The 16,228-nt window shown below is 38.4% G+C and overlaps 1 protein-coding gene across 1 annotated transcript in view; it reads right to left on the bottom strand.

Annotated features, from left to right (window-relative positions):
* Nucleotides 1-16,228, bottom strand: part of ARHGEF7 (Rho guanine nucleotide exchange factor 7) — a 125,656-nt gene that overhangs the window by 45,267 nt on the left and 64,161 nt on the right. The window contains 3 exon segments of the mRNA XM_032680272.1: nucleotides 1,436-1,558; nucleotides 8,497-8,592; nucleotides 8,873-8,967. Of these exon segments, the coding sequence (XP_032536163.1) occupies nucleotides 1,436-1,558; nucleotides 8,497-8,592; nucleotides 8,873-8,967 (314 nt within the window).

The following is a 16,228-nucleotide window of genomic DNA, read 5'->3' as shown; positions in this document are numbered from 1 at the left end:
CAAACAGGTTTCCTCCCTCATATTTCTATCACCGGTTTCTCAGAGTTCAGAAAGTTAGGATAATCCTTTACAAGAATCTCCAAATCTAAAGAAATGTAGACGATCACTTCGCTGTATGGAAAGAGCATAAAGGCCATGAGCAAACAAAAAATCCCACAGGCACAGATCACCCAAGTGGTTTAACCATTTAACAAAAATGGTACTAGAAGAGGGCTATTTGAAAGAAAGCAAACACTAAAGGATTTCATCAGGGAGTTTTAAACATTTTTTTGTCCTACTGAATTTTAATAACAAAAACTTACCTTCTTTCTGCCTATACTGTAATGTCAATTTGCATCTTGATTTTGTAAACCAGAGTTGAAACATAGTTGCATGTTTTACTAACAAATGATACTTAGGTTTTTTGTCTAAAACTAGGGGATTTATCTTCATAATATTATGAGTAAAGCTCACAAATATGCCACATGATGTTGCTGTTAAAATGAAATTGAATTCCTGAAAGAAGCTAACACTACAGTAAAAAAATCAATTGTGCTCCTCTTCATTTACAAAGTGCTAAGAATACTCAAAACTCTTGAAGATGGATTTCTATCACAGGAAGACAAAAAAGGAAGGGGGATGAATCAAAAAAGAATATATATCTTGCTAGAATTTCTCCTATGGCTAACCTTCAAGAGGAGGTCATGGTTCTGTCCTGCACCACACAAGCCAACATAAAAAGCCCCAAAATAACAGATGATTCAGCTTGTGGATCATCAGAATACAAACACATAGCAAAAGTTTGTGAAAGCAGATTTCTTGAATCAAATTCTGGCCTCAATACTTTTCCCTCAAAGTGATACAGGCCATCCTCTATGCAAATTGAAGGCCTGCTCAAAAGCTGAGCAACCTACATCATGTTAACTTGGCATCCTACTTCTTACACACAGAAAACAGTAATTTTGTAAACTTAAAAAGCTCACACTCATATCACTCAAAAGTAAAGCTAAGGGTATACGATTATGAAGTACATACAGACACACAGGATTTTACAGGGCTAAGTTACAGTGCACCAACTGTCTAGAAAGCCTACTAGCAGTCATGTCAATTATGCCATGATTTTACAAACTTGTTTTGATCTCAACATTTTTAAAACAAAAATGACAACCAGTAACATTTGTTTTACATATTCAGAGTCCAGCATGTGCTCTTTTAATGAAAAAATTCTTTCAAACAGTTGATAACACTGCCAAAAGTGACAAGCTGGTCCTGATCATACGAAACAGCTTTGTGTCATGGGGCTTTATGTATTTCTACTTTTTTTAAAATAATTTTTTTTTCCTTAAACAAGGTTTACCATACCAAACACATGTCAAAAGAGACATCATAGCTTTACAATGCAAGTATGTTGCACACCTTTTGGTATCAGACTTAAAACACCACAGAGTAAACATACCTGTGTTCTGTGAGAACATTTACTGCTGATGGATGGTTGGCACAGTACGTAAGGTATAAGCTTTTCATTTGAGGCATCAAATTTAGAAAACATCCTCCAACCCTCTGCTGAGCTTCAGGCAACCTAAAAACAGAGTAATGAATATGAAAATACTGTAATACCAACCAGACACAGAAATAAATTAAAGCCTAGAAAAGCAGTGTATATTGTGTGCTGTTTTTGGCTGTGGTAGAGTTAATTTTCTTCACAGTGGCTGCTATGGGGCTGTGTTTTGGATCTGTGTTGAACACGGGGTTGCTAATATCGAGATGTTTCTGCTATTGCTGAGCAGGGCTTAACAGAGCAAAGGCCTCTTCTGATTTTTGTACTGCCATGCCAGCAAGAAGGCAGGGGGGGAAAAGGGAAGCTGGGAGGAGAGACAGCCAGCACAGCTGACCCCAACTGACCAAAGGGATATTCCATACCATAGGACATCTTGCTCTGTATAACACTGGGGGAAGAAGAAAGAAGGGGGGATGTTTGGACTGATGGTGTTTGTCTTCCCAAGTAACTGTTGCATGTGAGGGGGTCTTGCTTTCCCAAAGATGGCTGCCTGCCTGCCCATGGGAAGTGGTGAATTAATTCCTTGTTTTGCTCTGCTTGTGTGAGAAGCTTTTGCTTTTCCTGTTAAACTGTCTTTATCTCAACCCACGAGTTTTCTAGCTTTTACCCCGCTCCCACTGTGGGGGAGCGAGCGAGCGGCTGCGTGAGGCTTGGCAGCTGGCTGGGGTAGAACCAGGACACACTGTCTGTTTGGTTTCGTTTTGTGATTTTTGTTTTGTTGTTATTTTTGTTTGGGGTTTTTTTGTAAAAATAACAGATAGATTTCTATGGTTACTGACCAGCATCCAACAGTTTTCTCCTCCTTCTGCTTATGCCACCACAGTATAGGCAGAATATAATACATACCTGTAGAACTGTCATTCAGCAAAATATTTTCAAAAATTAATGGTAATTAGCACCTTCTTTAAGGAATTAAATTTTCAGTGAATATAACCATCTGTTAGAACAGTTTATGATCCACTTATATATGCCATGACAAATCTTAAAAGCACTATTTCAGCAATTAAGACAAAAACTGGACAGAGTAGCAACAGGATTCTCTTCCTTTACCTTACACAAGCAGAGATGATAGGATTTAAATATTCATTAAAAGATCCAAGTACCCTCTTAAGCTCTAATAACACAAATAGAAACCAGTTACAGTGCAGTAACAGGCTGTTTTTACACAATTGTCACTCATCTTCCTTTTTAAGGACCATGTTGGGTTGTAACCAGGGCAAGAATGCTGCTTTACCACCATCAGTGCAGAAATACTTTCTATATCTTTCACGTTCAGATACACCACATTTGCTAAACAGTGAAGGAAAATTTCACAATTCTGTTCAGAAGAGCTTACTTTGCCTAGCATAAAATGGTGCTTAAATAATAGCAGCCTCAGTGACTTCAAAAAAAGATGACTTAGAAGAAAAGCTTACTTTCACACACTCTTAGTAAACCTAATCAGTTTGATCAGGTTTTCCAGAAATATACACATATTCATATAAGTAAAGAAGGACAGGATATAAAGGAAGACAGTATGAATACACACAATGTAATTTTGAAAAGTTTTTAGCAGAAACTGTTATTGAACATTGCAGCAAGAAAACATCTGGAGTATAAATATCTGAAATTGGCTGCATGACTCCAGCTTAGAACTGGTACAATCAGCAGAGAGTACAAGTCTGACTTCTGATTTCTGCATCAATATAAGCAGGGTGGAGGTGAAAGAAAGAGTGCAGCTCTTCCAATCTTATTCCTATTAACTCCTTAAGCCGTATAGGTGAGATGCAAAAAAGCACACTCACATACTTTTTTATAATCTAAAATAATTTTCAAGTTATACACCAACTGACGGAAAAAAGCATATACTGTAACCAGCCATGCATCCTAACTGCTACTATGCCCCCATTCTCAGAACCACACAGAAATATCTATACAGGGCTGCTTCCTATGTGAGAACAAATAAATTGGACAAACAAAAGAGCAATATTTTAAGAGTGTCAGAGGGATGAAACTCTTCAACAGAGCGACTCCCACTTGAAGGACTAAGCCTCTTCAGCTGTAGGCTGCAGGGTACAGCTAATAGCCAATTGTATAACCCACACTGAAGCTAACCAGAAGATGGGACACTAAACTTTGATCAGTCTTAGACTACAAACTTGTTTCTGACACCTTGCCTAAACCCACTGTACAACATGTGCACAACAAAATGTTTCAATTTCTCCATGCACTTGCTCTCCTTGCATAAAGACTGCATTTCCTAACAAAAGTATGCAAAGTCTTTGCTTCTTTGCAAGATGAGACAGTGGATTTTGTTGTTGTTGTTCTTGTTATCTATTTTACTACTCTTAAACCCAGTATTTCACTCTGCTATAAATGAGTCCTCAGTAAGTACTCAATAGATATAGTGTTTGTACAGTCAAAGGGCTCCACACAAAGATCAGTTCCAACAATTCTCTCTTGAAGAATATTGTTTTTCTGAAAAAAAAAAATAATTTTAAAAGTCAAGATTTTCTGTAGTTGTCCTGAACATGTACATAAATTCCTAGATATCAATATTCAGTATATTCCCTGGAAAAAAAGTGAGAGATGCTCCAGTGAACCTCAGCAGAAGAGAAAACATTCAGCTTTCCAGGACAACCACTCCTCCAGGCAGTGGATGTTTCCATCCCGCTCAAACAGAGTCATCTTGTCCCACTCCTTAGGTCTGCTCATAGTAATCAGAATTCAGAGTTCATGCCAAGAAATACTCCCCCAAATTTCAAAACACTAAATCTATCTCCTAAGCTGTTCAGTCCCTCTGCACAGCGTGGGAAGACCTACCCCAAATGAAATCAAAATTGACTGTAGAGATGTTCAAAATGCGAGGCAGGGGAAACACGCTTCCTGACTTGAAAGCGATTTTCATTACAGACACCCAGAAAATGACAGCTGAATCCCCAGCACACAAATCATGCCAGATACACCCTGATCACATTATCAGTACGCCCTATATTAAAGGCTAGGGCTCATGTTTTACTGTCTGCATCTTTATTTCTCTTGGAAAAAAAAAAAAGGTTTAAATTCTGAGCAGCATTGATTGTCTGGTTTTGCAGGTTTTTAGGGGAAAATGAGGGGCAATCCCCAGCACACTGAGGGAATGTTATTCTTACAGCCTGTCTAGCAGCATTTCCTGCCTAGCAGCTGGTCCCCTTTAAATAAATCTAAGCATGAGCTAATAATACATTCTTCGAGTAATCGATGCAGCCAAAGTCACAAACTGAAGACATACTCAAGGCATACAACTCAGTATTAAAGAGCAGAAGGCTCCAATACACAGTTGCTAAAAATGGTTAAATTCCCATTTCATACTGTAGTGATGTGGGTGGAGGGTGAATTATGGCTGTTTGCACCAAGCAGACATCTGTGTCTTCTCCGTCTGCTTTCTTTTAGCAGAATCAAAGACTGACATTATTCTCTTTCATGTGTTGCACATGCATTGCCACTTTATACTGCACATTCTTTGAATTAAGCTAATTAAAAGACTTTATAAGTGGGTGGCAACTTATCCCCTTTAACTTTTCTAATCCATGCACTAGTTGCAGGTGTTCTACAATTTTCAGTAGATAAGTTATCTATACCTCCTTTAACTGCTGAAAAACCAACAATTTAATGTGTATCACCACATCATATAAACCCTTTGGTAATTAATGTGTTCAATAAAGAGCACAGTTATTTCACAGTTCATTCTGAAGTTGTCATCCCAATATTCTTCTCATATTTGGTACTTTAATTAAAAAGGAATCACATAAATATTTATACATATATATAAACTATAACAACTTCAGTTCTAAAAAGCCAAAGGCATCTTTTAATTCTATTTACAGATGTAAGAGAACCAAAACAAAGGCTCTGCTGTTGTAGACATGCTAGAGGAATCATCATATGACTATATCTAAACTACCTGACATTATCTGCTTGTTGGAGTTATATCCAATGGCTATCACTTCTGTTTCTCCAGATTTAAAATGGGCTCCCACTGCCTGGTAATTTAAGGAAAGAAATAAAAAAGTAAGTGTGATTGAACAACAAGGTTAGTTTTAAGACAGATCAAAACCAGCAATGAGAACTGAACTAAAGCTGGCCTGACAGCTGACAATACAGAATATCTGATCTTCTCCACTTCCTCCCACAAAGATAAACAGCAGAATTTACTTCCACTCTCTCACCCTCTTGAAGGAGCTGGAGCATCAATAGTAAGTTTGCCATGCTTGCAGGAGGTGAGTACAGAGAATGCCTTGAACTTAAAAGTTGATAGCAGAGAAGTGAAGGTCTGTAAAAATTATTACAGGATAATTGCGATTGATGACTCCAAGAGATGCAGTTTGTGAAGAAACATAGGATTGGATGTCATCTCTGGACGCTTCACAGTTAACAAGGTTACTGAAATAAGGGGCCACTTCTCAACTTTCTGAGCTACTGTTTGCACAAAACTAGGCAGTATTCAACTCATTTACAACACTTCAGTCTAATTTTCAATGCTCTCTTCCAAACCACACCTTTCACTAATTGTCTCTTTGCCTTACCTATCAGACATCAGTTACTAGGCATGTTTGTTTCAGGATATCTAAACTCCTTGGTGTTCAAATTTACTTAATAGTAATAGTCTTGTTTCGGTTGATATCCATGATAACCAAAAGTAAAGGATGATACTCAGATAAACCCTTAAGAGACTTAATTTGTATCTGCACTCCAAAACTAAACCTGAAACACTAATTACTTTTGGATTACATTTAAATAGTCTCCCTCTCACACCCTGGCTTCTCCCTTCTTTTTTTTTTTTTTTTAATTCCATTCCACTTCAGGAATAGAAGTATCTGCTTGCACTTAGACACAGAACACGATGACACAGTTACTGTGACTGCAAGAGAAGGGGCATGAGGAATAGGGGACAAAAATCAAGCTGTGGTTGCTACAGGGCAAGGGGATGAGTCTGTGATACTACCTAAAAGACTTCAATTTCCTACAGAGAAGACTATACCTAAGCAGTTCATGCAGGCTGGTGTCACACCACTCAGACCTGTGTGTCATGTGCCTGTCCTTATTGAGAAGTACACCGGATGTTGCAAAGTGAAGTGCCTCAATGATGTACCTTCTCTGCCAAAAATAAAATAAAATTATAAATCTATTTTCAGCCCTGGAGCTAGTCTGGGTTTACAGAACAGATTCACCAACCAAAAAAATATGGCAAAAGGACAAAGAGAAAAAAAGGCAGCAGAGCAAGCATTCTTCTACAGGATGGGAATCATGATGGACTAGATTCCAAACACAAGGACACTACAATGAAAATACAACTTGGCACGACAAGCATATTTACGGAATGACAATAACACAAAATATTTGCAGTAACTCTTCAGTAACTCCAGGGCATCACTTCCTGTGCCCACCTACTAGAATCCAGTATGTACCTAGTTTATTACACAGCAACATTTCACTTAGCAGAAAGAACAAATAAAGGACATTATGCATTAATATTTAAGGCATATGATCTCCTACTCCACCTTAACAAAATGTTTCAAAAGATGACAGTTTGTTCCATGCAAGGTACTTTATTTCCCTAACTTCTGATTCACAGAAACAAAATCACGGTAACAAAAGAGTGAGAAAAAAAAAGCACAGTGACAAGAAAAGAAAGGAAACATTTGAGTTTGTTGACAAATGGTCACTTTCAGGGATTTAGACACTTTACTGATGAAGTCTGGAATGAATATCCTTCTTTCTCACACACACCATGAAAAAGACCATTTCAAGAATGTTTCCATTACACTGCTGAACAGCCATCTGAACTACACCATCCTCCCTTCCCTTCTCTCTGGTCTAAGTTGCATAGAGGCAGGAGAGAAGGGCAGAAGCCAGGTGGTAGGAGGGAAGTCAGCAACAGTCCCAGACATACGGTACTGCCTAGTGGAGATGCAGCTTATACTTTGTCATGACAAAGCTGCTTCTTCACACAAAGCAGCTCAGAAGTGAGGAAGGAAAGGTCAAAACAAGACACACTGAGGTGACCTAAAGATCACTGTTGCCAAAAGAGGTATTTTCTCCTGCATCCAAGACATTCATTCATTCATTCAGCAGACTGAAACTTGTCTAAGCCCTCAAATTCAAGCAATTCAAATTACTAACTTGGCAGAAACCAAGAATATTTGGAGTAGGAATGTGACCATGTGGTCAGACAAAATCAGAATATAGGCAAGGAAAATGATAGAATTGAGGTTAGAAACAGAAATTTTACTTTCAGTGGAGTTTTAACACCAGAAAGTTGTTAGGACAATGCAAATGTGATATGGTCACCTTCTTTCTAGCATCCCCAAGTGCTGAGGTAACAAGCTGAAAAATACCAAGTTACCAATTCAGCCTCAGCTACAGAAGGAGGAGAAGTGTCTTCATCCCCTTCTTTCTGTGCTTCATGCTTCCTATAGCAGCACAAGCACTGAGGGGTTTTATTTAATTCAGGTTGTTCCTTCTGCCTATCCTGGCCACCTCTCCCAGCACCTTTTCATGACTACCACTGTTCAGGTCAGAAGAATACTAAGCACAAGCATTCTCAGAATGCGCTTCATCCAAGTCACTTACCTCCTTCTTCACTGTTGCACCATTACATAAGGTCTGTTCATTCTTTCTCTTACTTTTAAGAAAGTACTTAAAATTCATGCCCCCAAAACAAAACCCACCATTTCCCTACTGGTATGCAATTGCATCATGGAAATTTTTAAATTGCCATTAAACTAAATCAAAATTTCTACCTCTGCAACTGCATCCTAGGGCCAATATCTGCCTGTACAAGCAACCAATACATTCTCCAAACACCTATTACTGTACTGCTGTGGCAACAATTCTTACAGTGAGAAGAAAAAAAATTATGTCCAACATTAGCAACAACTAAGTAATAAAAAAAATTTGCATGTTAGAATTTTACTGTATCTCATATGCATAGTACTTACTTGGTGCATTCTTCTAAAGACTGTACAAGCATTTGCTGGAAAGAACTTATTTCTTCCAGGTTTCCCATTAAGTATGAAGTATTTGCCAAGGTTAACCTGGAGCCAAAGTAAATAAAACATGCTTAGGTTTGCAGTTATTGACTAACTGTGCATTAATACAATCTACAGTGCTAAAAGAAAGTGCTTACTAGTTCTTATATCAAGGACCTGACTGTTTCAGTCAGCAAGTAAACTGAATAAAAGCAAGCCCTGCCTCAAGAACCTCGTAGTCCACAGAGGAAAAGACACATGGACATTGAAATTTTGACCACGTTAACCCTCCCCAATACATGAGAGATCTCAAACTTAATTTATAACACAGAACAAACTCACATACTTTTCACTGGCTTGTAATGGTCGCAGGTAGTTTGAAAGCATTGTTTGTAGCTCCTTAGCATATTCATTTTCTGTTTCTAATATATTTTGTAGCACCTACAATAAATGACAATTGCTAATTGGTATTTTTTAAGACCAGTTTTAAAGCATACTAAAATTTACTTAGCATAAGAAAAACTTAAATGAGTGTTCCTACATTAAAAATGCAAGTATCGGCAAGAAAGCATTGAATACTATACATCTGTGAAATTCATAGGGAAAAAAACCCACTATATATATGATGAGCCATCCTTCAGCCATATACAAAAACAGTGGTAAGCTAACAGGAATTTCACTACTCAAAAACTTTAGTGCAAAATCTGAATGTTATACAGAGTGCTCTTCCAAACCCAGGGGCAATTATTCCTCTTATGTTCTTCAGAACAGTCACAGATCATCAGAGGCTGGTAAAGCACAATAGAAGTTGTAAGAGAAAAGAACAAATAATGTTGTTTTCTCAGTCTCAATTACAACACATTACAACTAATCTTGCTGGCAAAGTGTTTACGTATTCAGATGCACTGTTCTACCTAGAACATCTGAATATTAATGAATTTACAAATAACAAGTAGTTTCCAACTTTATTTAGCAAAATGTTTAGCGTTATTACATTATTTTTAAATGGGGCTGCCCAACCTTCCACTGGGAATACACTACCATGAGAAAACTACAACAGATTCTGATGCAAAGCCAAGAATTTATAAAATACAGCACACACTTGGTTTTTGGCTGAATATAAACCAACAACTGGAATACCCCAAATATGTACAGGAAAACATTTTACTGGGCCATCTCCAGGGAGTCTGCTTCAGGATATCCTCCAATATAGTCACATCAGGTTCTACTGTGCTTCTAGATGGCAAATTATTTTTTTCTCCAAAAAGTTAATGGTTTGCAAGACAATCAACAGAATTAAATGTAGTTCAGTGACAGAACTGAACTTGAAAACTTATTGCTATTCACTGGTCATAAGCCACACCACAAACCTTCTCATTTTGCTACATGCCATATTTGTCAAGCCTACAGTAATATCTCATTTCAGCATTTATAAGAACGACTGTAATTGAGTGCATTATTCACTGTTGTAGTCAATACTCTTTCTTAGGAAGTAAAAAAAGCCATTCATTCCTAAATGCAAACCTGATGAAATAACTTTAAATAGATCAGTATGTCAATGAAGAATTCACTGCTCTTTTCATTGGTGTCATTGATTCTGCTTATTCCTTGAATGCTTCTATTCATTTGGAGGGAGAGAGAGACCATTTTTGAGTTCATTCTTTTGTTGCAAAACTGAATCCTGAACTGGAGATTAAAATGTCTCCATTCTCTGCTAAACGCTGTGGCAGAAGAATGTCACACAGAAAGTTACAGCTACTAAGAAATTACAGCATACAGTACAACATGGACACACAAACTTTAAAAAAGCTAAGGATTTTTTTTACCATTTAGGCACAGAAATAAAGTATTTCCACCAATCATAGTACTAATTAACCCCCATATTCTCTTATACATATATAAAACAAAGAAAGTAAATTGTTAAAATGGTAATATAAAAGTACTTAGCATCCATGAGGTTCAAAACTAAATGAAAGACCAATCTTTTTCAATGCAGCTTTTTCTACAAAAACCTCCTAGCCCAAAGTTCTTACACTAGGGAAAAGGAGACTGAAAACCAAGGACACAGTGTTCCAACGAAGTATTAAAAGACATTCAAAGATAAAAATCAAAAAATTTGCTAGAGATCTTGAAGGGCTGCACCACTGGTCCATTTTCTCAAAGACTATTCTCATTCTCTACTATAAACAGCTGTCTGAAAAGCTTGAAATAAAACTAGTTTTATGCTGGACACACTCATTTTCCTGTGCTAGTTTGGATTTTTATTTGAGGATTTTCTTTGCAATACAGAGAACACAGGATTGGAGGAAAAAGACTTAAACAGGGCGGGGAGGCAATAACGAGAAAGCTTAAAAACTAGAATTAGCATTCTGACAATTAGTGGAAAAAGGAAAATAAATGCAACTGTAAATAAAACTATGCTACAAAACCTATGCAGAGTACCAGATGCCCTTAAACTTTATGTTATTTTAGTAGTTCACACTACTACACACTACTACAGATATACATAGCTTTAAACACTTCCCAGGACACATTAAAACTATTTCAGGTTTTTTTAACAAGTACAATTTTCACTGCATACATTTTTTGAAGAATAACTTTGTTTACACAGTTCTAAAACATTATTTCTGTGAAATCTCACATTCTTCCAGCTTGACTTACCTACCTCACTGAGAAACTATGAGGATTAAACGCTTGGACTGTGCTTTGAAGTGACAAGTAGCCAGCATTGTAATTCAGTATTCTGGCACCAGAGAACCCTTACAATTCCTCATATCCACATCTCACCCGCATGATCTAATAATCACCTTTCTTCCCTTTCCTGCTTTCTGTGCATTCTGGCTGCTGCAAGACCCCATGAGACCTTGAAGACCTTGTTTCCACAACTCCACCACAACATTTGCACAGATAAGACCGAGTACCAAAAGAGCAGCGTTGAAGTGGCAGCTTTTGCAGTCTGTAACACTGATGAATGGCAGGCACAGACAACTGAGCTCATACAGCACCAGCTCTCTCAATCACACAGCATGGAAAATTCAAGCATGGTTAACAATTCTGTCACACAAACCTCAGTCATCTCCCTAAGGCAATAACTATCACCTAAAAATGGATTTAAAATGACCTACACAAAGTCGATCGCCTTCCAAATCAGAGGGGAAAAAAGGCAGAATACAGATACACTTGGGCATGATCCGTTAGCACATTCCCATTTTTTCACAGTAGTATGGCACTCAACCAAAATATCTCATGCTTTGGCGAAATGGTGATCAGTATCTAATTTTCCTGAATCAGAATTTGCAAGATGAATCCCTTACAACAGGCCCTTGAGAGGGGCAGTGTAAAGCACTGCACAAGTATATCATATCTCAAGGGTCCTCAAAAACTCTTATGAAATTCAGTAGACACAAACTCTTGATCCAACTTTAACAGAACGGCCCCAAAAGAAGCGTTTATTTTCCACTACTTTTCAAACACTTAAATGAAAAATGAGGTCGTCCAAACACTCATAACTATGGAGAAATTTGCCCATTTCTTTACCTGCTTTTAGAAAAGCTACTTAATCTCAAGGTAACTGTGAGTGGAGATAACCTAGCTTTATTTTGGACACTAAGTTATAAATTCTCGAGGGATCTCATGTAAAAATAAAACTCAGAGTAACACCTGCTCTGTTTTCAGAGAATAACATGCAACAAAATGCCCACTTAGTAGTTACTAAATTACTTCTACATGAAAAATGCTGGATGCTTGATCATTAGTCTGGTTCAGATTGCACACTGTTGTAGACTTGTACCATTTTATGGAGGACAAGACCTCAGCATTCTCTACTAACCTGCATTCCTCAGCCAGGTAAAATGTACATGTATAACAAATGTCTGTCTTCTCAGCAACACTTACTGCAAGGTGCAACTAATTAAGCACACTGAGGACTAGAAAGTATGTGGTTTGTATTACGAACTTCACACAGAGCTCTGTGAATCCATAAAGAACATTTTTTATAAGGGTGAGAAGAACAAAGGAAAGCAGTGAAAGCAGTTCCTCTCTTGACATTAAGCACCTTTCCCTTAGCCTATCCCAGTCCTCTCTCAGAAAGGGAGCCTCTCTACCGCCTCTGGACTTCCTCTGATCTGCTCTTTGATTTTGTCCTCAGTCCAACAAATGTACCCACAGGTGCTGCTTGCACCTGCACAAAACCTTCCCCAAGAAAAACAGCAATAATCAATCAAGAGGGTTACAGAGGTCTCAGCACATCCCCTTATGTGGGAGATGGCCACAACTCAAAAATAGCAAGCAGTCCCAGAGTACCAGCCTCAATACATGCCTGGTTGTCAAGAAAGCCTCTTAACACAGATTTTAACACTTGCTCTTTAACTCGAGCTACATCCTTTCAGCTACCAGTTGCCATAGGTTTATTTGGAGCTGTTCTGCTTTTACTTTAACCTTGTTATCTGTACAGACTGATAAGACTTCTAGAACAGAGAAGTCCCATGTCTGCAGCTTACGTATTAAGATAGAATAAAAACTCAACTCACAAGTTAAACAACTTTCAATTCAGAGAATATGTTTGCTGTTTGTCTTCACTACATTTAAAATCATACATATTTAATAATTACGAAAAATTTTTATTTTATAGGTATATCGGTATCTGTATTGGGTTTCTGTGGCTAGGCTGTGGTAGTGTGGAGGGGTACTACAGGGGTGGCTTCTGTTAGCAGCTGCTAGAAGCTTCCCCTGTCTGGTGGAGCCAATCCCAGCCAGCTCCAGGATGGGCTTCCTGCTGCTGGCCAAGGCTGAGCCAATTAGGAATGATAGTAAAACCTCTGTGATAATATATTTAAGAACGGAAATTTATTGCACAGGTGAAAAATTCCATCCAGTGAAGAGCAGAGTGAGAACATGGGAACAACAACATAGACACCAAGGTCAATACAGAAGGATGGGAAGGAGGTTCTCCAGGAGATGGAGCTGAGGCCCCTGCAGCTCATGGTGCAGACCATGTTGGAGCAGCTGTGCCCCTGCAGCCCATGGAGGACCATCGGGGTGCAGAGACCCACCTGCAGCCCATGGAGAAGCCCATGCTGGAGCAGGTGGATATCCAAAGGAGGCTGTGACCCTGTGGGAGGCCCAAGATGGAGCAGGGTCCTGCCAGGGACCTGCAACCCATGGAGAAACGAGTTCACGCTGGAGAAGGTTTTCCTGGTAGGACTTGTGGCCCTGTGTGGGACCCACACAGGGGGGTACAGCTGGTACAGCTCATTCCTGAAGGACCGCACCCAACGGAGAGTGACCCACAGGCAGCGGTTTGTGAAGAACTGCCTGTGGGATGGACTAATGCTGCAGAGGTTCATGAAGGACTGTCCTCCCACGGGAGCAGGGAAGGACTCCTCTCCCTCAGCAACGGCAGAAGAACAACTGACCATAACCCCCATTCCCCAGCCCCCTGCACCGCTGGCGGGGAGGAGGGAGAACATAGAAGGACGGAGAGGTGGGTGAGATTATTTTACTTCTCATTTTTTTTTGCTCTGACCCTGTTAGTAATAAATTTAAGTAATATCCTCACTTTGAGTCTGTTTTGCCCATGATGGTGATCAGTAAGTGATCTCTCCCAGCTCTTAACTCATGAATCCTTCGCTGTTTTGTTGGGTTTTTTTTTCTCTCCTCTGTCGAGTTGCAAAGAGGATGCAGAGAGTAGCTTTAGTGGGTTCCTGGCATCTAGCCAGGGTCAACTCACTACACCATCAGAAGCACTTCAGATTTTTCAAGAAAATCTAAATGTCAACATGTCTGTTTTAGACACAACAGTGAAGTCTTGCTTTCTCTGAAACACAGTGCATACTATAGCACAGCCTCTCATTTTCTAAACAAAAAGAATAAAATGGCAAGTTAAAAAAAAAAAGGTGGGGGTATTTGTCAGTGTGAAAAAATGTGAAAACAGGCAATTACCCAGTTCACGGCAGACAGATTTGAGAACAGCACTCTAGGGGCAGTGCTCTAATTTACAACATGTACGTATGTATGTATATAAATATGTATGTACAGCTGTATATATAACTATGAACTGGTCATTTCCACCCCCCACAATGTGCCAATAGTCAGTAAATAGCTAGCAGTGAAAACAGCTTGAATCTTATTACACGAAGTTAAGTGCATCAAGAGAGCAGCACCTGAAAAAGATGAAAAATAACCTAATTCCAAGAGTAGGTGTCTGATGGTCACTAGTTTCCTTTTTTTTTTTTAATTAAATTACTTTAAAAGCCAGCCATAGCTCTATTTCTAAAAGTATAGAGTAGCTTGAGCCTCCACGATGATAGTAAGTTATCCAGGGAAAAATTCACAAAAGCCAAAGGTGATATTTCAAAATTGTATGGCATATTATAACTTAGCTTCCTGAACAAATTCAGACATACTTTCTATTATTTTCACTGAAGTACACAATCATCCCCCAAAATGGTTTGCATTACTCTTACAAAGTAAAATATGCAACTACAAGATTCAATTTATTTTGGACACAGTCAAACTGAAGTTTTAGTTAACTCTAAATTAAGCAGCTGCAACTCTTACTCATACTGAGGTCTATTGGAAAAAATAATATAAAATTGTAAATGTGGCATGTATTTACCAAATATTTTAAATAAACAAATAAATTAAACCAAACCCCCAAATCTAAATGTCTGATGTTCAAGGCAGCTCCCAATTTATTTTGATTAAAAACTTAATATAAATGCAGATTAAACATAAGAGCAGTCTTCTACCTAGCGAAGGAACTAAATTTTCTCCTGTACTGCAATCACATCATCTTCCTTGCATTGAAAATCATAGGTTTCAACATCAAACAAAGACAAACACACTACAACAACTTCGGGGAAAAAAAAAAAAAAAGACTAAAAAGAGAGATAGTGAAAACAAAAGGAAAACAATCCAATACTTTGTCACTGAATATACCACAGTAAGGTCTTTACTTCCTGCAGAAGGAAGGGTGTGCTTGCACAGGTACCTTCCATTCTGACTAGCAGGTGTGGGATACAATAGCCAAAGAATTGCAGCCCTCCCCTTTCCATGGAGTTGCAGGTACCAGCAGAGGCAGGAGGCAAGTCAGAGGGAGGAGCAGGAGGCGGCCTCACTGTTTTCAATGAGGATACGATACACAAAACACCTCTGTTCTTCCAGGTGGTTGGTGTTATTCATGCCACAACCACACAAGATGAAAGCATAAAACGATTCTTTATGATTGTTGCTAAAAACTGACAAATAAAATGAAAACAATGGCAGCTGCTTCAAAGAAAAGTGAAAGAAATGTTGTGGTTTGGTTTTACACCAGCAGAGAGCAGTGCTGAACAAAATCAATAAGATGCTTTTTTGCTTCCCAATGTATCTGCTTTTAATAAATAAATGATTCTCAAAATGGTTACAACACACTTTAAGTCAGAGTTGGGTATGTTTCTTACATGCATCTACTAAAGAGGTCTGAGTACCAGGTTATGAATTCCTGGGGATGTGTTAAAAGCTGACTCTGGTTGTACCGCTTTGCTATGAAATCTATCCACCAGTGTAAGGGAGAGGTTCCTAAGGTTAATAACAGAGTTGATTTATAAGCATGAATACAAAGGAAGAAAATTGTTTCAAAATGTTCAATCTCTTATTCAACAAAAAGGACAACAGTATTCTTAAGCATTTTAACACAGCAGAATTTCAGTAATTCACAGAG

The sequence above is a fragment of the Chiroxiphia lanceolata genome, chromosome 2 (assembly GCF_009829145.1).
Source record: "Chiroxiphia lanceolata isolate bChiLan1 chromosome 2, bChiLan1.pri, whole genome shotgun sequence".
Lineage (NCBI taxonomy): Eukaryota > Metazoa > Chordata > Aves > Passeriformes > Pipridae > Chiroxiphia > Chiroxiphia lanceolata.
This window is presented reverse-complemented; position numbering and strand designations above follow the sequence as displayed.